This window comes from Simochromis diagramma, unplaced genomic scaffold (genome assembly GCF_900408965.1).
Source record: "Simochromis diagramma unplaced genomic scaffold, fSimDia1.1 OVJJ01000553.1, whole genome shotgun sequence".
Classification (NCBI taxonomy): Eukaryota; Metazoa; Chordata; class Actinopteri; order Cichliformes; family Cichlidae; genus Simochromis; species Simochromis diagramma.
Window position 1 is genome coordinate 4,077,788 of NW_024387095.1, and position 25,020 is coordinate 4,102,807.

At 42.0% G+C, this 25,020-nt stretch overlaps 2 protein-coding genes across 2 annotated transcripts in view; one reads left to right on the forward strand and one right to left on the reverse strand.

Moving 5' to 3' along the window:
- The window catches only part of LOC120742869 (solute carrier family 22 member 23), a 31,303-nt gene extending 15,147 nt beyond the window's left edge, over nt 1-16,156 (reverse strand). The window contains exons 1-3 of the mRNA XM_040046342.1: nt 13,239-16,156; nt 11,525-11,628; nt 9,705-9,859 (exon numbers count right to left, since the gene is read on the reverse strand). Coding sequence (XP_039902276.1) covers nt 9,705-9,859; nt 11,525-11,628; nt 13,239-13,667 — 688 coding nt within the window. The 5' untranslated portion in view covers nt 13,668-16,156. The remainder of the gene's footprint in view (nt 1-9,704; nt 9,860-11,524; nt 11,629-13,238) is intronic.
- The window catches only part of LOC120742868 (desmoplakin-like), a 37,103-nt gene continuing 25,715 nt past the window's right edge, over nt 13,633-25,020 (forward strand). The window contains exon 1 of the mRNA XM_040046339.1: nt 13,633-13,637. The gene's annotated coding sequence lies outside the window, so the exon portion shown is untranslated. The remainder of the gene's footprint in view (nt 13,638-25,020) is intronic.

The window sequence follows — 25,020 nt, forward strand, 5'->3', positions numbered from 1 at the left end:
ACTATTAACCTAGCTGTTGTCTGTCTTCGTTAATTTTGGTGGTCTTGTGTTAATGTCTCCTCCCTGCCTTAGCCCCCACCATGGTCAGGGGGGATGCAACACAAATGGAGGCTCGTCCAGGATTCGAACCCAGAACCTCTTGCACCTGAAGCGAGAAGCATACCCCTAGAGTCTAGGGGTATGCCAGTGTTCTAGACATGCTACCTACTATAATATTAATTTTGTCTTTAGCTAAGCACAAACAAACAGATCATCTGACTCCATCTTATCTTATTCTTTGCATCTTCTCCTGTCAAATCAAACCCTTTGCATTTTGTATTCTACGGGTGTGTCGAAATACAAAGATTCGCTATTGTAAGGTTAAAAAGTTTTATTTGTTAAACCTTAATTTGCTTTACTTACAGACAACACTAAACACCAAACTTTATCATCTGGAAATATAAAATTATTATTGCACTTTTACTCAGCTAGTATGCACATGTAGTCAGTTTGAGCTGCAGTCACTCAATATTACCTTTGTTCACAGTCAATAAGACTGAATCACAATCGAAAAGAGAAAATCAACTGTACTTTGGCAAAGGCAATGTATCCCTAAAGTAACCTCACAAAAAAAAAAAAAAATGCTACCCAACTCTCTGGGGAGGAGCCTGATCCTGCTGACTCTACTGGGATATCAATACGCACACACAAACAGGCATGCTGGCAAGGACCTTTTGTTCCAGCTGAGTGGGAGAATGGCTCTCCTTGTGCTGATTATCTCACTGCCCACTGCCACCCTCCCTCCTGTGTGCAAACCCCCCCCCCCCCCCCCATTCCCTCTAGCTCATCAGTGTGGTTGAAGTAGCTCTCACACCCTCCATAAAAGCACCTCCACCCCCAGCACCACCACAGTTTTTTTTAATCCCCCCACAGCTTCTCATACTTTGCATCTGAAAGTGAACAGTCATACAGAAAGAAAAAGGGTCTGAATAAAAAGAAGCTGATAGAATGGTCAAACTAATTTTCAATGATGAATGGTTGATAGTACTACCACACACACACATACACACACTTTTATGTTGTCTGCTGCTCCCTGGCTAACCTTGCCTCCGGCATGAGAACAGCATGGAGAGACAATTAGCTTCCTAACAGCATGAGCTCAGAGTGAGAACCACAGTCTGTGTTTGCGATTATGACGAAGATTTATAGCTCAGCTGGTGATGGGAAAAGATATTGTTGAAATTTTGGAAAAAGGGAGTGTCGTGTTCCTGAAACAAAAAGCTATACTGGAGCCAAAAAACAAACAAACACCCAAAACTATTATAACAAGCTTTCATTAACTGTTCTTAATTGTTTAACTTACAGAGTTGCTATAAGTTAAATGCCACTGTTAGTATGCTAGCTCGCTCACAATACTGCAAGCTAAGATGCTAATTAGTGCTAAGCATGAAATAGAACCAAGAGAGATGGGATTTGTTAGGTTGTAATTGAACACTAAGAATCGCAACAAACATGACAAATTGACATGAGACGACCATGCAGTGAAAATGTATGCTATGCCTTCTGATGATACTGCCTAAGGGAAGCATATATAATGTAAACAGAATTGGTCCTAGCACTGAACCCTGTGGAACACCATAATTAACCTTGGTGTGTGAAGAGGACCCTCAGTTTACATTAACAAATTGGAGTCTATTAGATAAGATATGATTTAACCCACTGTGATGCAGTACCTTTAATGTCTACAGCATGCTCTAATCACTCTAATAGAATATTATGATCAACAGTATCGAACGCTGCACTGAGGTCTAGCAGAACAACCACAGAGATGAGTCCACTGTCAGAGGCCATAAGGAGATCATTTGTAACTTTCACTAAAGCTGTTTCTGTGCTGTGATGAGCTCTGAAACCTGACTGAAACTCTTCAAATAGTCTATTCCTCTGCAGATGATTAATTAGCTGTTTTAGAACTACTTCAAGAATTTGTTAGATAAAAAGAAGGTTGGACACCCCCCCAACCTGCTCGGCCTGTTGATTAATTTAAACTAACATAATCATCCTGTTGCAACCAGGTTTCTAACAGGCAGAGTAAATTGACTTGTTTATCAATTATTAATTCACACTTAGTTTTTAGTTTATTTTTTGTCTGTTTGGGAGCTGACACAGTGGGGACTCTGTGGGGATGGGGTTTTGGGGGGGGGGGGGGGGGTAACAGGAGGCGAGAAGCAAGAGGAAAGGCGTGTAAGACTGCAATTCTGCTTCCTCGTGCCAACTCTGGATAGTCACGTTTTGGGTGTTTTAATAAATTTGGCCAAATTTCTAGAAATGAGAACTGCTCCATCCAAAGTGGGATGGATGCCGTCTCTCCTAAACTGACCAGGTTTCCTCCAGAAAGCATCCCAATTATTTATAAAGCCCACATCATTTTTTGGACACCACTCAGACAGCCAGCAATTAAAGGAGAACATACAGCTAAACATGTCACTGCTGTCCAATTGGGGAGGGGACCGACTACAGTAAACTACAGAGTCCAACATTGTTTTGGCAAAGTAACGCACAATTCAATATTGGTTTTAGTGACCTCCAACTGACGTAACCCGGTGTCATTACTACCGATGTGAAATATAATGTTATAATTTATTGAATTTATGTTTACCCTTAGCCAGCAGTCTTAAATTTCCCTTAACATCGCCTGCTCTGGCCCCTACAAGACAACTGACTATGGTTGCTGGTGTCTCTATCGTCACGAGCCCTAGTTCGATCCTGGGAGGAAGCACAAATCCCTTTGGGTTGCGTCAGGAAGGACATCTGCAGTAAGGAATTTGCCGAGTCAAACATGCCGAGCTACCCACTGTTTTAACCCTTTGTGAATAGAAGCAGCTGAAAGTAGCTTTTACTCTCCAGTGTGAAGATTTGTGACTTTTATAACACTGTTCACCTATTCACACACACATTCATTCAGCACTTTCTATTTCTTTTTAACTAATACATACAGTCTCTCTCACAATAATGAATGTTTTGGGGGAAATGTAGGGTTCAGTATCTTGTGCAAGGACACTTCAACACGAGACTGGTGGAGCTGAGGCTCATACCATCAATCTTCCACCTGAATTTCAATTCAGTTTTGTTTATATGGCACCAAATCATAGCAGTTGCCTCAAGGCCTTTTATACTGTAAGGTAAAGACCCTACAACAATAAAAAGAAAACAGAAAACAGTCATGATGTTAGCATGTGAGGATTTAACTTAAAATAAAATACCAATTGGAATTTGGACAGACCAAACAAGCACTATGTAGACACCATATGGGGCTCCTGAAACCCCGCTAGGCATTTTTGTGGCATTTTATAGACTAAACAATATTAATCAGTCATGACACAAATCTGTTTCAGCCTAAGGGGGTGACTTCATAGACAGCTTGACAAGGGCACAGCATCTGAGTCAGCAGAAGTCCTCACCATGAGCTCAAAACTGCACACACCTGCATACACCGTATAGTACTTGTCTTTGTCATTTCCTACAAGGAAATCAAGGGGCAGAGACAGAAAGGAAAAGGCAAAGGCATTAACCTTGTTCCACTACTCTAACGCAACTGCAGCCTAATTCTTCTGGGCCCATGCAAATTACATTCACTGAAAATCTTTTGAGAAGCGAATACCAATCCCCCTCTAGGATTCAGTAATGGTACTAAAAATTCTGCAGCTTTCTACAGTTGCTCCAGCGAATCTGCTGGGATTCATATGTTTGATTCACATGTTGACCCAGTTTATGGAGAAAAAGAAACTTACCAAATGTGTCTGTATAAACTTTTCAAATGACTCCTGCAGCATAAAATCCACTTTTCTGCCGCAGTATGCTGCAAACCAGAACATTCAAGTCAAGTCGGAGGTTCGTCAGTACAAGAGAAACTCTTTCGTGTCGAGTCTGAATCAAGTCAAGTCTGGAGTCCTTATGTTTACTTGAATGTGCCATAGACATTTGGACACTTTGGGGAGGGTAAACAAGTTATAAATAGAGCTGACTATCAGTCATCATTGGTACTACTGAACAAAAATGTATTTCTCCAAGCTTAATTGCAATGCAGGAAGGAACAGTATGCGAAACAAGATATACAACGGCTGTTTAATCAGAACTTACATCTATTAAAGGTGAAATGGAGTCATCGGGCAAACTTAATCAGGAAATAAAGCAGGTGTTAAAAGGAAGAACACGAAGAGCGAATCAATGATGAGAAATAAAACTAAACTAAATAAAACTCTCGTAAGCTTGTTAGCGAACATTTGCTTATTTACACATCCAGTAGATACATTTTAAAACTGTGTCTGTGTCCAAAGAGTCCTTGGGGAACTACGTGGCTCTTTAGCTGTTAAATGGTGCAGTGTGTTCACACAGAGTGTGCCAAGCTTTTGTTGAAAAAAACCTGCCAGCTGTGGCTAAAATTTGCACTTTGATACTGAGCTAAAACCCACACAAGGAAATGTAGTCTGAAAACAAGGTGAAAATACTTTTTTCAGTACTGTACTGAAGTACCATTGGGCTATACGAGATATCAAAAAAGTACATGTAAGTACAACACACCATGACGCACCGTGCGTTTTGTATTTGACAAAAATATAAAATCAACGTGCACTAAAGGTGCTCTATATTTGGATATATTCAGGGCTATATGAGAACTATAAACTACATGGCATGTTCACATATGGTCTATGAACCAGTGAATTTTGTCAATAATTACTGCTGTAAAAAAGCATATTTTTGTACACTTTTTCAAGAAGACTATGTCTCCAGGATTGTTTTCAGTGTTTGAGCAAAAAGAAAATAATGCCTGAATTGTAAGTCCAAAATTTAACATCTGTGGATGTTGGATGCTTGGTGGGTTAACCTGCTAACCAGAAAATCCAAATTTCAAATGGAAATACATCATGATGTTACGCAAAACTGGAGGAAGGATCCCACTCCCACCACAGACTTATTGTATGTAAGCATAAGTTGGAACCAAGTCCACTAGGTTTTGGATTCAAACACACAGTTTCTCAGTTTTGGGTGGCTTACAAATCAGTAACTGCATAACTGCAGTAACTGCATAACTGCAGGCTCTTATTCCCAGCAGGTCAGTTAATGCCAGGGTGTTGGTGTGGCTCGTTACACAAAAGCGGACACATCAAGTTATGGCGTCAGTGTTGTTCTCAGCATGTAAACCTAAGCAGCAAGTGAAAAAAGTCGTAAGAAAAAAGGAAAAGCAAAGTGCAAAACGCAAAGGTAACAAAGTGCCTGGCGTCTGACTGAATGCCTCTCTGGCAGTGAGTTGACATGCTTCATTAGATTTTGTTGTTTTTAAAAAGACTGTTTCTCATTGGAAGTATAGCAGCTAATGTAAATATAACCATCTCCTGAATAAAATCCATGGCCCACAACTCAAAAGTTAAAAAAAATGTGGAACAGAGGTCTATTTTAAATACTTTGTCCAAAGCGTGCATAATTGTCAGCCATGTTTTCATGACGAGGCTCAGCGTTCTCTTCTGAAACAGACAGAATAAGAAGGAAAAAAGCACGAGGAAAAGGAAACGCTATCCCCTGCAGTTCCCAGAGGACAACTCAGAGGAAGGTGCCATATTACAAACTAATAAGCCCGTACAGAAATTGTGAAACAACCAAAAACGCACTACAACACACTACAACACACTACAACGTGCACGTGAACACATTTATATTAGGCAAGCTTCACAGCAGCTCAGTGGATTTTATTATGTGCTGTGTGCTACAGAGAGATAACTAAAAGATGAGAGATTTTAAATGAGCCTCCAGAAAATGAGCGCGCGATTGTGTGAGCGCTGGTAGTAATAAGGATGATGGGGTGAAAGGGTGAGGGAGAGAGGGAGGAGGAAGAGGATGGTGTGAATGGGGAAGTTGAGGTAAGCAAAGAGGGGGGAAATGGAAAGGGCTGGAGAGCTGCTGGATTTAGAAACTGGAAGTCAGCGCTGCATTCACAGCAGCAAAGGGTGAAAGGAGGTGGAGGATGAGGCAGGCAGAGAAGAGTGTTTTTAGACGCGATAATGCAGACAGAGCAGTGCATCCACAGCATGGACAAAATCATCTATAATACAGAGCACGCGTGCTACATGCTTATTTTTGCATTTCTTCTTCCTGCTGCATGCTATTTCCAACTCAGCAGTCCAACAGACACTGCAATTATGTGCCTCTGTTGTTCTTCAGCATCTGTTTTTAACAGCACGTTCAGAACACTGGGACACTCTCTATTATTTTGCTTCCCTACTACAGCTCATTGGGTTTGAAATGTAACATGACTTTGGGATTAAAATATTGCCTCTGAGCTTTAATTTGAGAATGTTTACATCAATGATGGCTGTAAACATCTGGCCCCTTTATGCACACAGTTCCCCTGTTATGGCGCAGTGCAGCTGGATAATAATACTGAACATTACAGAGTACCCAGCCATAGGGGGGTTGTGATCAAAAAGGAGCGTTCTTGACTGGTTAGTTCAATCACATGACCTTCATTTAGTTTCACCTGCCCCCAGCCTATCAGTGAGCAGTGAACATAGACACAATTACTCACACTCACATTCACAGCTAAGGGCAGTGTAGAATCACCAGTTAGAATAACATGCATATCTTTGGACTGTGGGAGTATCAGGGTACTCCACAGAAATTGCTGTTATAGTTTCCGTCTGCAGCCATAACTGATGACTGTTTAAGTGAGCGAGTTAAAACTAGGCTTTTGAAAAGTTCAAACGAAACGAAACGAAATGATTTGTAAACTTGGAAAATGGACGTGTTTATTGAGCCTCTAATTGTCAGCAGTTGACTGAGAGTAAACCATTTTCTAAAGCATCCTACGCAATAAAAGTTGTTAAAAAAAGCAGGAGCTCAGCCTGAAAGCTGTGTGGAGACAGTTTGCATAATCAGTTTGCTTTGACTGCTTTCCACATAAGATAAGATGCAAACTTAGAAAGATTCCCAGCTTGTCCGATCGCCTGGCTTGCTGTGTTTCTCTTGCCCTGCAGGACGTCTTTCCTAGATCTCAGAGAAGATAGCACAGTCACGGCATCATTAAGCTGCCTGGGGAATACCAGGTGCTTCGAAGATGAAACAAAAGGAAACGACCACTTTAAATTAAATCCAAGGTAGCGATTACAGGCAAACGAACAAAACAATATGTCGCTGACTGACTTCACTATTTCTGTCCTACTCTACCTCTCTTGGCAAACAACAGAAGGTGATACCAGTAGAGTATGAAGAAATTTTCTATTAACAGTTCCACCTGCATGTGTGTGTTTTTAGCTTGCAATGAAAACAACTGCAAACTGTCTTCCACTGTTCTGTTGTCAGGTGTAAGTACAGTATGTAGTCTTTACTGTTAATGGGATGCCAGCATCTATTTTCACTGTCATAGTCTGAGTTCACTTCAAAGAGCACCAATCTGTGGCGGGGAGCCGAATGTTCCTCCTACTGCATGCATCCACACCTCACACAAACACCTCTTTTGTTGCACTTCAAAGTGCATACAGACAATCTGTTGTCTCACACACACACACAAAAATAATCCCACACACAAACAGTTACTTATCCCATCATTGTTAGCTTGGAATGCACAAACAAGTGAAACACAGAAAAACTGCCCCACGCTACAGACATTTTTCTTTAGTAAGCAGACTGTGAAAACAGCAGCGAAAGGGGTGAAGCAATTCATTAGCCAAGTATAGAAACAGAGGATCAAATGTATGCTGTGTGACATTCAAGTATGTGAGAAAAAAGTGCAATAATGATAATGAAACAAAAACAGGCTTCTGACTTTTTAGGAACAAGGTGGGAAACAACGTCTTTTGTTTAAATGACATTTTTAAAAATTTGACAGCCCACGAACATGACGCCCCGAGAAAAAGCTAAGCACATCCTTACTGCTTCCATAGGAAATACAAGTATTAAAGCGGGGATCATACTTTCCACGGCTGCGAGTCCACTAGGGTCTGCTTGGGTCCCAGTGACGTACATTTAGTCATCAGACTGTTAGTGCAAGGGTTCGTGTTAAGGTCTGTACACCTGCCTATTTTCTGCGACCACACAGATGTTTTCTCTTCTCTGGAACAAGAACTTAGCAGCATAGCTTAGGTTTGTAAAGCTGCAGATGAACAAACCACAAAACTTGGGAAACAACGTCCTTTGGACAAACCAGACCACATTGGAGATTTGGCCACAGTGCACAGCACATCACCACAAACACCTCATACTAACAGTCGAGTACAGTACTGAAGGAGTGAGGAGATCATATTCTGTGGCCTTTCGTACATTTTCTATTATATCATATTCTTTGTAACGACCCAAACTCCAAGTGGTTATCAGTAATATCAAAGCGAAACCTATTATGTTCATTTCCATTTACACATTTTTATTCTTGGACTTGTTGATTCACTCATGATTCATAGTTCAAAACAACCCTAATGCATCTTATACTGGGCCTTCATGCAGCCACACAGTTCATCTTTTAGCTCCCTTCCCCTCCCTTTAACACTTTGTTTCCTGATCGTGAGGGGCTTCTGTGCTCACAGCAGAGCCAAGAGTACAAAAAACTACCTGAAAACAGCATTTTAGAGCAGCCTGAAGCCCGAGCTGTTGTTTTACAGGGATTAATAGCATAGGGACTGATCTCGCTATTTAAAACTTTGGTCATGTTTACAATATGATCATCCCCCATTGGAACAGTATATTCGTGCAAATAAGAAGAAGCACAATAGGGAATCCCAATGAGTGCAGTTTTCCCATTTCCATGTCTCCCTCACGACTCCCAGTGTCTTGGATTTAAAAGCCATAAAAACAAATATTCTCATATCCATCACAGATTAAATCTGATTCCTCACAAGGCTCTTGGCAGACAGCTCAGGGGAATCTATTTTGCTTGTTTGTTTTCAAAAGCAGTTCAGATGAGATTTATCCAGGACCCCTGCAGAGAGGGACAAAACCCACCCCAAAGCCTTATCTTCATAACGTATGACTAATCTCACTGTGGCCTGAGAAACAGGGGGCCAACAGAGCAATGAGAAAGAGTGAGTGAAGCGGTGAAGAATGCAAAGGGGTCAAATTGAAAGTATCTGGTGTCGGTTTTAAAAACCTCTGACTCTTCTGCAGAACGTGACACAAGGAGAATATGTTTGGAGTGAAAAAACAACCTTACTGTAAAACATATTCCACTTTAACATTGAGCAACAGAGTATCATGGTGTTCTGCAGCAGCTAACTTTAACAATAAAAGCATATCATACTTCGGATTCAGCCACCAGATCCACTAATGGAAGCTCCTAATAGAGATTCAGGGCCAGGGTTAGTGTTACTACCTATGATGACTTACACCTCAGAGAGCTAAGTAGCCGAGTTTAAGTGCAGTTAGTTTTTCTAAGCATCAAAGTTGAGTTATATGATTCCCTTGACTGTGTGATGTTTTCCAAAGAGGTCAAGGTGGAGTGTTTAGAAATGATCAGTTATGCTGGAGTATTTAAACTTCCACCCAAGATATCAGTCGATACATTTAACTGTTGCTGAGTTATGATCAAATTCATTTCGGCTTTAGCAGATTATTCTAGGCTTTCATAATAGCATTACTGCCATTGCCAAACACAGCAAAGGATACACCTGGAAAGAGAACAGAACAGAAAAAGGAGAGAAGAAAAAGACCAAGCAAACAGGCATGAGAAGGTGAAGGCTTGTACTTACTGAGCACGTAGAGGGAGAGAGCAAGGCCCGCCAAGCAGAAACCCTCAAAGAAGCGCAAGGTGCTGAACATGGTGACATTTACAGAGAAGGCAACACTCAGACCAAACACCAGCATGAAAAGCACCGAAAGGATCAACACTGGGTGTCGACCAAACCTTAGAAACAAGAGAGAAAGACAGGGAGATAAAGACGTAGCAAAGAGCTTAAAAACCCAGTTAAACTGAGAAAGAAACTTTTCATGTAAAGTCCGGAGAAAGAGAACATTGCATTCATCGTTTCATTTAGACTCTAAGCACGTCCTGGTCTGGAGGGGCGGGGGAGGGTTAGGAGGTCACTGGGTCAGGTCCCAACTGAGGCCTCATGGCCCCTGTTGCTTCTTTACATTGTTTTCTTTACATTGTTGTGCATAGTTGCTGATCCCTAACACAATGCAGGTGCTTATTTTCCCACGATGCCACTCGGGCGGCTTGCAGACGGCAAAAGTGACCATAATTAACTTGATGACAGTGGCATTTTGCTCAGTTACAAAAGATATTGTATCATTTAGCTTTGCAGATAGTTCGATATTTAACCATTAAGGCTCTGCGATACTCTTCTTTAAGCTTCCCACCACTCCTAGAGAAGCTGTCAGACATTTATTTTTTCTTATTCTCGATAACTCTGGATAAACCACTTTTATAATCTGGTTAATGCCAATTCCACTGTTTGTCTTTTTAGTTTGATTTTGTTGTTATTGATTTTTGAATGGCTTTAAAATCCTCCTCACACAATTTTAGACATCTGCTGCTGATCTTCACCCAATCAACTGGTCCGTCCTTCGATAATACATTCACTGGCCTTTTTTTTGTCACCTCGCTAGTACCAGGTTGGACCCTTACACCACCACCAACCTGAGCCATTACATGCAGGATGTATTTTTGCTTTCATGTTGCTTATGGGAAATTCTGACAAGATTTGAATGTAGCAGCAGAAACAGAGGCTCATGTTTCCATGTTCTATTGTTTAATTTTGGGAAATCCATGCAAACTGTAGCCTCATTTTCCTGTCATTTGCTGACAGCAGCAGTATTCAGCGTGGTCTTCTGCCCGTACAGTCCATCTGCCTCGAGGTTCAACGTGTTGTTCAGAGATGCTCCTCTGCATGCCTTGGTTGGAACGAGTGGTGATTTGAGTTACAGTTGCCTAATAATTAGCTCTAAGCACTCTGGGCATTCACCTCTGACCTCTGACATTAGGAAGATATTTGCACCCAGGTAACTGACCATTTTCTTTAAACTCTACAAGCTGTGTGGGAAAAGCCCAGCAGATGAGCAGTTCTGACAAGATAAACCCATCTGCTACCAATAGCCAATATTCAAACTTACTTAAATCACCTTTCTTTCTCAATTTCAACTTCAGCAGGTCATCTAGTCCATGTCTAAATGCACTGAGTTCCTGCCATGTGATTGGTTGATTAGATATTTAGGCTAACAGTTAAAGAGTGGTGCCTAATGAGTGACCGATGAGTCTATATTCTTTGAGTTTATTGAAACAATAATGCAGCACAAAGACATACTGCAGTGTGTTAAAGGGAAAGAAACAAGGTTTTAAAAGAATGGGTAAGTTTGGTTAATTGTTGCTTACACTTTTTTTTCCTTCTTCTAGATATGTTTGGCTTTTCTTTGGGAATTTTTTTTCAGCCTGCCTGACCATGTTTTTCTGATTCCAAGCAGTGCTGAGGACACTGTTACCATACTGTTACCACCAAATGCAGATCTTAGTTGTGACACCTGGAATTATCCTTACAGTCTAACAAAACAGACAAAGAAGGAGGCAGCGTACCAGTCAGCCATGACACCCATCACTAGGTATCCAAATATGGAGCCCACAAGCAAAGAGAACTTGGCAATGTGAACCTTCCAGGCCGAGTCACACACTAGGTTCCACTGGAACAGAAACAAAAAGAATGAGAGAAACATAAGTCAGATATTGTTTTCAGAGTAAGGCACTCCCAACATGTTAAAAGGGAATAAGACATCAGGAGGAGCTGAGACACTTATAATATGAACGCTGCACAGAAGCCAAAAAAGAAACGTGGGCTCTCTCATCAGAATCCTGTCAAACTCTTCTCACTCTCTGACTCACTGTGTTGATAATTCATGAAGTCGGACGCATCTGCAAACATGCTACGAACACTTCTGAAATATTCAAGCGTTCATCCCACATCTATATTTATGTGTGTTTCTGAGAGACAGAGAGAGAGCAGACACAGTGCATGTGGGAAAGCAGCTGTATGTCTGTTATAACAACAATCAATAGTTTCCCACTCTTTCCTCTAAGCCAGTGGGTCAGTGCACACACCACTGCAGCACTCAGCATCTGAAGTTTAGCCAAGGACACATGCAGAAGCACTACGTGTGCACCATACTTGTGCATAGCCTTGACAGCATCTGCAAGAGAGCCCAGTGGAGTGACTGAGCTGTGTGTGAATCCAGTGTTGGTGTTTAACAAAAAATTTACACATCTCCCTGCTGAGCATCCAACTGCACCACGAAGAGTGAGTAGAGAGAGACAGTTAGAGGTTATGCTCTATGATGGCTGGACAACACAGCCACTGTGAGTTTATTAAGTCTGGGCTTTTAGCACCGCTTTTATCTGAGAAAGCAGGTGTCATTAATGCACAAATGCAGAAGCAACGATCAGCATTGTTGCTTATTAACGTTCAGCCTCTTCTTGTCACAAGGATTCAGTTTGGTGGGGGTGTTTTTCTGAATTCTGTCTCTGTAATTGGATTCCAAGAAAAAATAAATAAACTAAGGTTTGAACATAAGCACATGTCAGAATTATCCTGCTTGAGGACCCCGGGGCAAATATGTCAAACAGAGTTTCATTATGCTTCTGTGTTTATTGTGCTTGAATACTGCCTCCTCCCACTACCTGTAGAATAGTATGCTAATGTGATCATTAATGTATTATCTGTGCGCTGTGCGATATAAATGAGTCAACCAAAGTTTTCAGCTATTGTGACACAAGATATGGCTTCAGTATTAGTTTATTGCCATAAACCAGTTGACACTAGCACCAGCAGAGCTCTGGGTAGGAATACTAGTCTTAATGTATGTGCGAAAACCTCCCATGATGCACTGAGCGCTTCTCCTTCATTGGCCTCTTTTGACTCGCCATCTGTTTATACACAACTTCATGTCATTAACTCTTTTTCGGCTCTGTCCTGTAGTTTGTGTATGTGTTAGGCTCTCCCGGCTCCTATTTTCTCTCTTCTCTTTCTCTCTCTGCACACTCCACTCATACACTCTGGAATTCAGGCGCTTAAGTGTAAGATGTAAAAAGAGTCTCATTATTCTCTTTGAACTGATGTATCAGGCAGCACCAGCTCACTCCAAAGCACAATAAATAAATAAATAAATAAACAGTACGCGGGTCAGTGGGTACCGTGTCAATCAACTGTCTGAGGCTGGCAGTAGTGATGATGACGGCAATCCCCCCCCACCTACCCACCCCTGAATAACACTATGGGTCTATGGCGCTCACTCGTTACCTTGGTAACCACATTCTGACTAAGTCCAGTCTGCAGCTCCAGCCTCCACTCCTTACAAGCGCACAGCATTCCGACGCCGTCGCCGTATCCGTGCCCGGTGCCGTTGCCTGTGGGCTTCAACGAGGGCGCGATGCTGGTGACGGTGACCGGTGGGGTCGCCGCGGTCCAGTCGCTTTCGTTTGCCAGTGGCTGCACGCAAGTGCCATTGGGCTGCGCCAGGAGGAAGTAATCCGAAAACTGGCTAAAGCCGATGAACAACGCCGGTATCCAGGTCAGGACCACGAGCTGCTTCTGGTGTTTCCCGAAGCCCCCGAGAGACGGCAGAACGGAGCCGTCGATGTGCGGCAGCAGCCGGGGCGCCGGGCGCTCCACCGGGGTGAAGCCGTTCTCAGGCGTGTGGTCCTGCGCCTCCGGCCGTCCCGCTGCCATTACGACCCGGCACAAAGAGAGCAGCTGTGCGCAACAGCAGGCGAAGCGAAGCCCCCGCTCTGTCGCCCTCCGCGCACTCTGCGTTAAGCCCTTTGACACAAAGGAAGCTCGCCGCACAGATAAATCCGGTGTACGGCCAACAAAAGCACAAACCCCAAAACACACAGACAGAGAAAGAGAGAGAGAGAGAGGGGGGAGGGAGGTCTCCGGTCCGTGCGGGCGCGCAGATGCACCGAATCACCGAGCAGTCGTCCTCATGGCGACGGGACTTGAAGTGACCGGTGGGTGTCCGAGTGGAGCGGTTGTGTCAGGAGGAGGATGACGCTGTGGAGAGGCTCCCGGAGAGCGGTGGGCTCGGACGGGCATGCTCACGGGCTTTGTATTCCATGAGTGCAGCCGGATCCATCCATGCGCCAGGCCCGGTGGTTGAATGGAAGTGTGATACTGAGCTGCATTCAGATCTTCGCAAGATCTGCCGGTTCCTCATCCGCGAGTGCCACAGGTCTCATACCTGTCCAAAACGCGACCCTCTGCAGGTGCGCGTCATTTATCTCCTCGAGCCCAGAATGCGCGTCCTCGCAGACATCACGAGTCCACTTTTGAGAGCGCGGAGTTCAGAGACGCAGTGAAGCACGCTGCTCGGTTTGTCACAGTCTAGTCAATGGGACGCTGTGCCAGAGAGGGGCTTGGAGCAGTAATGGGGGACGGAAGACAAACCCCGCCCTCCTTCGTCGCGCTATGCGCTGCGATTGGAGAGCCTTCAAAGAGCGACTGCACCACTGACGGGCATCTGCAGGCAACAATGATCCCCTTTGTGTAGCCTGTGCCCTCTGCACTGAGCAGAAAGCGTGTCAGGATTACGCACTCATCATGTTTTCCGCTGATTCCACTTGATTCACGGTGAAGGGATCAAGTAGAGGGCTCAAGTTTGTGTCTTGTGTTTTTTTTAGTCGATTTGTGCCGAAGTGTCCGCCGAACAGCCCACTCAGGCAGTTTTGCGTCATACAATCTTTTTCATAACCGTCATATAAATAGGCAACGTTACTTACTGGTTTGGGGAGACAATAGAAGAAGATGGCAGGGGATTGGAGGAGTGATGTGCTGCACCTCAGACGCGAGGGGGCGTTAGACGATCGCAGGTCGGTTATATCAGCTCTAGATCAGACAATCGGCAAAAATCCAAGAAAGGGAAATAAAAAAAAATAGCCCGTATTTCTTAAGAATGGTGCACGTTGGGACATAAATGAGGGCCAAGGCTCTTTGGTCTTCAGATGTGGCTGCTGATATGGTGATGTGCCAGCGTCTGTCGCACATGTTGTGAGTGACCTTGAGATTCCAGCAAGTGACAGATTTTGTCTCAGGACTGGGAAAAAAGTGTAATGTGTGAAAACTAGTGTGACTTGCGTGAAGCTGTGAGCAGTGTACTCCTGAATGATTTTGAGTGACATGAAGCTGGTGTTCAGGCTGCGGCTCACTGAGGTGACAAAGAGGTGACAACTTGTGCTCAGCCCCAACTCATTTCTCACCTCCTTCTTTATCCCCAGAGCACTTTGTTACGGCTCGACGCTGAGGAGAAGGAAGAGGCTTAAAAAGAACCCAGGAGGCTGTTTTGTCGTGTGTGTGTGTGTGTGTGTTCCAACCACACCCATGTTGTAGCACATACCAGAGCTGACTTGTGCTCTGCCCTTATTAGAGTGCAACCCCATCAGTACATCCAAAAACAACAACAACAATAATTATTGAGTTTGATTTTGCAAAACTACACGGTGTGGCTTAGTGAGTTGAACTTATGGTCATTTCATTTAAAGTAATGCAGAACCCCATCTATAGAGGATAACCTTTGTTATTTTGTCACAGCTACAGCTGGCAGATGTGCGGTGCATAGGGAATTGCCAGGTTTCTGTGATAGACTCGCTGGTATGTAACTGTGCCTGTGTAAAACGTGCGGCTTGCAGTTTTCTCAAGGAGTGCTGATCCAAACCACCCGAGTGAGTGACTGAAGTCACATTGTGACACATTTGTTACATTAAAGAAGAGAATAAAGAAAAAAGAGATTTTTTAAAAAGTCAGTAAAAACTAAAGGAGTCTGCATGTTCTCCTCATATCTGTGTGGGTTCTCTCCAGGTACTCCAGCTTTACTCAAAGGTGTAAATGTGAGTGTAAATGGTTGTCTGCCCAGGATGTATGCCGCCTCTCGCCCTGTGGCAGCTGAGATAGGCTCCATCAACCCTGCAGCCCTGAACTGGATAAGCAGAAGAAAATCAATGGATAGACGGTGCTTTATTGAGACATTTAAACTTAGAGTAAGTCATGAGAACATAACTGTTAGAGAGTGTTCTCATGAACAGAGAGAAAGTTTGTCTGTATCCCTCTCGCCAAATACACACAGAGTGGCGCAGGCAGCAGTCACTTCACTCCATTAAATGAGACCCGCTCATCGAGATGGTCCCCAGCAAAACACTCTCCAACTCTGAAGTGGTGCAGACAAAAAACTGTTGAGACAGCGAGATGAAAATAGAGAGATTTTACACATTATTATTAATATATCCAAAATAAGCATTTAATGATTTCCTATTGTTCAGCCTGTGGGCACATCTACTCCATAGGAATCATTCACCATAAACAATTTCAGAGTTAAATGATAAGAGATATTGGTCTAACAGAGGCGTAGGAATGATACAAGTGCAGTAAATCTGGTGATTTTTAAAGTAATTCTTAAATTTATCAAGTATCAAAACAGTCTCAGCAGTCGGGTGATTAAGCAGACTGTAACCAAGATCATTTTGGTATTTTTAGCAGCTGATAAAGCACAATGTGGTGGGATTACCAGCTTTTAGTTCTAGGACCACAGACTTCTTCAAATCTAATCTTCATTTTATGTTAATAGCAGGCTTGCACAGTTTTATTACATGGAACTTGGATTGTTGTAAAATCTCTCCACTACAGACAGACACACCTGCCAAAGCAGTCAGAGTCACCTTTGTGATTGTTCCTGCTGCAGTGGTTTTCATTCTCCAGCACCACGTTTTGCCATAATGAAACGGACACGTGGACAGACACAACCACAGAGTGAAAACATTTCTAGCTACACTGTGTTAGGTAAATATTACATCTTCTCACCCTAGATGACAATACTTCCAATGAAAAGCTACAAATCCATTAATAAATGTAAAACTGTGAGATCTAAGCCAATGTCATGATGACCCTGACCCTAAGTTCATGGTAGTCAGTCATCGTTTTAAGTGACAGACATCAAGTAAAGTCAGGGTTAGGGTCACTAATGATGATTTAGATTCGAAAAGGTTAAAAGGATGTGGCACTGGTGTGCCCTCTTCTTCAGGTGCCAACCCGGGGATTGGACCACACCTGCACATTTTCATAACAATCCAAGGTTACATTTAAATGCCTGTCAAAGTGCTCAAAACTCCCTCTGTTGTAATCCTGCCAAAGGACATTTCCCAAACACAGGGAGAGATGCAGAAAGACTCACAAGGCGAAAACAATACCAGCAACACTTTCATAGCTAGTTAACAGAAAACCTGTTTGTGATTTTCCCATCAAAACCAGCATTAACAGACAGTTAGTCATAATCTGTCAGTCATCTCATTAGGCTGACTCTTTACACAGGTAAGAAAGATGCAATCAGCACAATCGTGATCACTTAAAGTAAAACACAGGGAAACACTAATGGCCCACTGACTCCAGCAAAACTGTAGGTTGCCTCAAAATAGAAATGTAAAAAGATGTAAAACTGATTGTGAATCAACCACAGCTTGCTTTGTGAGGCTTCCCACCTAACATCAGCTTGCTGAGGTGGGAGAAAAGGTTAACTGTTTGGATTTTGCGGAGGAGCTGAATCGGAGCATATTTGAGCTGGCGGTTCTCACACATTGACCGTGAGACTCGGGAAACTTCAGAGAGTACTTTTCATGCTCCCTCACATCACACATGAATGCAGGCTGTTCAGTAGGTCATATGTTATGTAATTGCTGAGTTGTGTGATGCTTAGTGCCACCTAGAGGTAATTTTAATAGACCAAGTTGCAGAAAAATACTTTAAATTAAGGCTAATTGGTCATTTTAAAATAAGCGTGGCTGCAGTGTCTCATCCCTTTCTGCTTGTGAGAGAAGTGAAGAAAGCAAAATGATGTTTACACTGATGTTTAAGTATTTCTTGAACCCATTCTTCATTAATTAATGAAGGTTGGCAACTGGCGTGACTGCTTATGTTTGTTGTTACAGTCTATCACAGCTGCATGTTTATGAGGTAAAGTCTGGAGCCAATGACTCAACTCACAAGTTCCAGTCAGGTCTGTGCTGCCTTTCATAAGTCCCTAGAAACCAGTGACCCAGACTGGCTCAGGTGTCAGGTGGCATTCATCACCGGCTCCTCCCTCTCATTCATCTCTCCCTTCCCCAGCCCTGTCTCCATGCACCCCCCCCAGGAGGCATATCCATGTCAGCCTGCTGCACAGGTACACCACTGTCACAGGATGACTGAGCTGCAGCAGACTGCTCTCCTGCTCTGTCCTTCCTTAAGGTAGACAGCAAGCTACACCATGTACTACATAATATCATTCAAACCTGCAGGTTTATACCAGCTTAGATTTGACTGTTTATGTGCAATCTGAATGTTTATACATCAGCCGGCAACCTTGCATCAACCTGAACAACAGGTTGATACAAACTGCCCCAGGCAGTCAGTTGTGTCTTTATCTTTTCCTTCCTTATATATTCTCCATTTTATACACACACATCTGCAGAGGTGCAAACAGAAGAACATGAGAGCTTTCTTTCACCTCCTTGCTTCCAAGTCTCTTTTTAACATCGATTCAATGCCCTTCATTAAAAATTTATGGCTGCCAAAGCCTTAAGAATAAAACCTAATTCTTCTCTTTGAGTGTCAGTTTGTGTGTGTATGTAGTGTGTGTGCACGCCCATGTGTGTGTGTGTGTGTGGTTGCCACATATCCAGCTCCACCCATAACTCTGCACCAGCACTGGTATCAGGAAATTCAAAGTGTGTGCAAACAGAGTCTGCACACAAAGCGAATCCAAACGAGCAAAAACACATAAATGAGCCATGCACTAAAGACATTTCAATTCAGCTGCTCACTAATGTCTCTCTATTGTATGTGTTTGTTGCTGTGAGGCTTGCGTGGCTCTTCTTTTGGCTTTACTTGGCATGAACTAGACTAGGCATTTAGGATTTTTACAGCCTGGGTGTGAAAATGTTCTCAAAATGAAGTGAGTTTCTGAGAGCTGCAAAAACAAGTCTGCTTAGGTCTCAAACCCATCTGTCACTACTTTCCTATTACAAAAGCAGATTTTCACTTTTGGACTTGGTTCCAGCAAAACTATTTTTAGAAGTATTTTTGCAGAAAGCTTCGGTAAGAACAAGGTGACCTGACATGCAACAAAGTTTCCCAGCAAGTATCAAACAGTGTGTTTGAAACATGTGATTTGGCATATAGATTCCATTTGTAGTCACCTCTATAATGATTTGTACTTGTTTTGCAGGCACAGGACCTGGGTACCTTGCAGTCACTGAGTTGACCATGAACTCTTCTGTATACCAAAGTACTCTAAAGATAAATGTGAGACAGCTAAAGCTTTGCCAAAAGGTCGGTGACGGGACAATGATCCCAAGCACATCAACAAATCTTCAACAGAATGGCTGAAATAGAAAAGAATAAAGGTGGCACATTGATCCAGGCACATTCCAGACCTCAGCCTAATTGTTGCTGTGGCAAGACTTTAAGAGAGTTGTGCACAAACGAATGCCAAACTTAAATGAACTGTAGCAACAGAAAAAAGAGCAGGAAAATATCATCCACAGTGAAATGAGAGACAGGAACCACTTATTTCAAGTTGTTTCAAGTTATTGTTGAGAAAAAGCGGTTCTACAAGCTACTCCGTCATAGCATGCACTTACCGTCTCACATGAATGCATAGAATCCTAAGAAAACTTTCTTTCTCATGGGAGAGTTTATTCAAAATGCCAAACCATTACTTCCATTTTCAGCTCATTTAGTTGAACTTAGTTTCTCCTCACAGCACGTTTGACCACACAAATACTGACTTATTCATTAGGATGATTTTTTTTAGGGGGGGTCAACATTTGTTAGTTTCTTTTCTCATTTTTTAAATGTATTTTTTTATTTATGGAAATTATTGCTTTCACTTTTGTATAAGTCCACTTTGCACCAACTTGCACAAGTGCAGGCTTTAACATGTCACATGACATGCCTCTAGCCTGCAGGGTGCAAAGCAGAGGGGGTGTTGCAGGGCCACGCCCGTGCTTGAGTCCATGATCTGCACTTTGGTCTTTGTTTATTCTGTGAAGTCTTATATCGACAGCGCAGCTTGTCACATACTTGACATCAAGCGTGTGAACTGCAACAACATTTGGTGTCAGTTAATTTAAACGTAATCAAACTTCATACGTCTTACTTTTAATCTGCACTTTAACTTACCATGGAAAGCACTGATTTATGAAATGCAGATCAAACGAAATTCAGATCAGATTAAATTACACTGATTTCCTAATTGCATATCCTAATCATTGCTCCAAACATTGTACTTGTGTACTTTTATAACACTATTTCAGTGTGATGCAGGTTCTAACTAGAAAATGAAATCTAGTCACAAAGACAGTTTTCTTCATGTTCATCATTTCTAGTAATAACTCGGAGAGCTGAGAACAATAGTCAGCCAGCAGACACACCCTGAACTCTGACAATTATCAACATTGCTCATCGCCACTTTTAATCCTTTATCGTGTTGACTGAAAACTTTCCCTTGGCACACACAGGGATGCACACTCACTCACATACACAGATGAGGACATGGAACACTGAAGATGGGACAAGATGAGACAGCCCCTCAGACAGTAAAAAAAAAAAAGCAAAACAAAAACAATTAACATTCTCCTGTTAGAGGGAGTCAGTCAGAAGGTATGAGCTGTTTGTACATGCTGTGTTGGCACGCCAAGCAGAGATGGTTGTGTCTGTAAAACCCTTGAAACCAACCATACATGGGTGTGGTCCTGGGTGTGGAGTATGTCCTCCACTGGGTGCTTCCCAGAGCTTGCCCGAAGGTGTTACAGGGCGTTGAATATATTAATATTAATCTGAAAAGTTGCAACGGCTCAAGGATGAGTCAAGCTTTACTCAGTTAATTTTTGTTACTTGAAATACCCTCTTCTTTTGAGTTATGTAAAAAAAAAAAAATAGCAATCACAGATCTGATAAAGCCAGTTTATATAAGCTCTGCACTGCATTTAACACCAAGTAGTTGCATTTGAAATAATGCATTAAGTGTAAAGCTAAAATCGTCACCTTCTCTTGGCTGCTGTCCTTACGGGTTGGCTCACTGGACCATCTCCCTCCATTTCACCCTACCCCTAGCATCCTCTTCTTTCACACCAACCCTCTGCATGTCCTCCTTCAGTGCATGAATCGTCTCTGTGGTCTTCTCTGTACAAGTCCAAACCATTGAGCTCAGCCTCCTGTCTTTTTGTCAGTAGAGACCACCACAGCAGGTCTCACTAACACCTTGTAAACCTTCCCTTTCACTCTAGCTGTTATCCTTCTGGCACCAATCAAGTGTAAACTAAACAGATATACAGACTGCATATAAAAATGGATGTAGCTTTACGATTGTTATGTCCTGATGATCACTGGAAATAAAGTCAATTAAAACAGTGTCCTCAGAATAAATGCTCACATATGTGTCTGGAGGCATTTTAAAGAGGTCTGTTGACTTCCAGAAAGACTTTCGTGTGTAGAATACATTTTTTCAAGCATAAAAGTTGACATTTTGGGTTTTGCTTGGTTATTTTTTTGGAAATGCCCTGCTGTTATCAGCCAATACTATCAGACTTGGTTAGCATAAACTGAACAGGTGTAGCATTCATAACTGCCACCTAGTACTAAGTAAGAAGACAGGTAAAAATACTACAGGATATAATTTGTGGACAGGCTGTACCTCACAGATCACAGTGTCAACTAAACTGAGTTGGTGAGCCAGCAGCACAGTGGCAATACAAGCTCTGGAGATTTGGTCTCAGGACTTGTCAGAATTTCTTTTAACTGATTGTTACTAAAAGCGGATAAACTCTGTTAGTTAATTCACTCAAGATGCAGAAAGTATTTATGTATTAGAATCATCAACACTGGTAGACGACCTGCTTCCAAAAGAAAACAAGTTTGCTGTTGGTGCACTGCAAATGCATATTTAATAGCTCAGCATGCACACACAAAATGTGAGGCTTTACCTGTCTTCCACAAACAAATCTACCATTTTCCACTGAAATTAAATTCTATAAAATTATATTTAAAAAATAATAAGGGTTGGGCTGCCCAGCCCTTATTTTATTTGATAATTTTATGCAATAGGCAGCTGCTTTGAGTTTAAGGGTTGGGCACACGTGTGCCCAACCCTTAAACTCAAAGCAGACACATCACTTACATAAGGATGAATGGAAACATAGAAGAGCATCTGTCTCCTTTCCTGTTAGATGGCCCCCCTTACTCACTTTCAAATTTCTAACTTTGGCATTTGTGGCCCTTGATGTTTACCAGAGATTGTTTTCTGTAAAATTAACCATGCCGTAAATATCTCAAATATTTCAATGTTTAAATAATGGAATTCAGCAGCAAAATACAGCTGATGTTTAGGCTCATCATACTGTGGAAAATACATGTTGCATTGCCCCAGGACCTAAAGGTGAATGTTGGGTTGTGGAGAGGTTAAAAGAGCAGCAATGCAGGGAAGGAGCAGCACTGACAGTGAAAGGGACAGATAGGAAACTCTGAGAAATTGGAAGGTTGAAATATGAAGTTTATGAAGTGAGAGTCGGGATTCTTTTCAGCTTGAATGTTCTGAACTAGATGAGGTCCCACCAGGAGAATAAAGATCAGTGGAGTTGTTATGGTTTTAAAAATGACAACATGAATAAGTTTCTCAGGTCAGACTAATTACTCTTTGAACTTATTCAGATCTAAGCATCTTTATTCTTTTTTTAATGTTTGAGCTGTACTGACTCATTTTCTAGGATTACACCTTTTTTAACATGCTTCTACATATTTTGGCTACCGTAGAAACTTTATATGCAAGCCTTGTCCTGTCTCCAGAAATATGGAATGAAAGGAGATAGGAGAGGGTGGAAATTCTCACCACGCCTCAGAAACATGCCCTAAAATGATTTCACTGATTCACCCAGAGGACAAAAAAGGATCAAACGCTCACACAAAACAAATGTGGAGAATTTAGTGGCTGACTTACAGAATCTTACATGCCTTTCTTTTTTAAGAAAATTACCATGGTCACGCACACCTGGGGTTCTATGATTTATCATTATCAGTCAGGACTTCTTTTCTCTCTTTTCCTTTATCCTCAACCACAGAGGTGAGGCTGATGACAGTGTTTCCTGAGCCTGGTTCTGTAGATGGTGTTCTTTTTTTTAATATTGTCACTATTGTTGGGCGACTGTGGCTCAGGGGGTTGGGAAGCGTATCTGTAACCGGAAGGTCGCTGGTTTGATCCCCGGGCTCTCTGCCCTGGTCGTTGTGTCCTTGGGCAAGACACTTTACCCTGCCGCCTACTGGTGTGGGCCAGAGGGGCTGATGGCACGATATGGCAGCCTCGCTTCTGTCAGTCTGCCCCAGGGCAGCTGTGGCTACAACCGTAGCTTACCTCCACCAGTGTGTGAATGTGAGAGTGAATGAATAGTGGCATTGTAAAGCACTTTGGGTGCCTTGAAAAGCGCTATATAAATCCAATCCATTATTAAAGAAAATCTAGTTTTAGATTATATTATTGATAGATTACTGTTCTTGTGAATTAGACCTGCACAAATAAAGTTAATTCACACTAGATAAGTGACAAATGAGCTTTCAGGGCTGAAAAGGGTTAGCTTTAAAGATAGGGGAAGGGTAGTGCAGGAATGTCGTTTTGGCAAATCTGTGTTTATGTGCAGGCAAAGGCGTGCTCTTGAATGTCATTCGCCAAAGGGAATAACATGAAGTTAAGGTGGGACTTCTTTCTTTTTTTTTTCCAGAGAAAATGTTAGACCAGTTTATTACCTTTGAGTTACTCACAGAAAGGCAAGCACACATAAGCCCTGGGAGTTGTAAGACCATCCTGGTGTGTCATTGGTTCCCAAAAATTCTTTTCCACTCTATCATCAGCACCAAGTCTGCAATTAGACTTGAGCTAATGGAAAACAAGTCTTTGTAATAAATCATACCAGCAAACAAACACTACTGTTCGCAATCGCTTGCACTTTCCCTCCTGTTTGCTCGTACATAACTCACAATCCCACTCATTTCCAAACACATACATGCTACATTCCGCAAAGGTTGCTGAGTTTATAAGTTAGTGTAGGCAGACTCTCCTCAGGCTGTAGGGTGCCGGTCCATATCACCAGTATTTATGCTTGCAGACAGCCTTAGGTGAAAGTCATTAGGATGTTCTTTCCTATGAGTGAGCTCCTTATGCACAAAGACATATTTCTGAAACATGATTGTTGTGGCTCAAAAACTGCAAACCCACTAAGTGGCTCTCTCTTCATTGTTGGTATTTCTGGTTTGGAAGAGAGTTTTTTGGTCATCATTTCTTTCTCATACTAAATTTTCCTTAATGCATAAGATTTGTGCTGCTGGCTAGGCCTCCCTTTAAACGACTGTGATCTGGACAACCTTAATTTAATCAGGGGAAACTGAATCTGAGGAAAGAGCACTTTTATTTTAGTGTCATGTGACTAGATTACAGAAACACACACATATATATGAAGTCTATAAAGTGACACTGTGTCGTTACATTAGCACAAAAGCAATGCAAAGGCATTAAGAAAAATAAGAGCATTCAGTATGTAAAACATCTTTAAACAGAAATTTTAAATGTTTCAAGGTAACACAAAACCTGTGGTGACCCAGGACAGTTGTTAAGCCTGCTTCATGTGTCAGGTACAAAATTATTAAATACAATTTCCAAAATAATGAATTTAAAGTAAAGCAGTTTAGCCAGATGAATAGACAAAAGAATAGAAAGCCTTTGCTGCTATTAGATTACACAGAAAACAATTAAATCAGGCGTGCTACACTTGATTGCATTAAAACACACATTAACTTTACACAAATTCTATGTAAAAAATTAGATAAGTATATAAACTAAGAAATATATGCAAAAAGTCTCAAAAAACAAAATAGGCATCTGCAGAGCTACAAAAACATATTATAGTGTTTATTCTATAAAAATAAAAAGGGAGAGGAATGCTTTAACACTCTTGATTAGTTTATAACTTAAAGTCTATGATTTAAGAAATTTCTTTGCAGTTATTCACAATTTTCC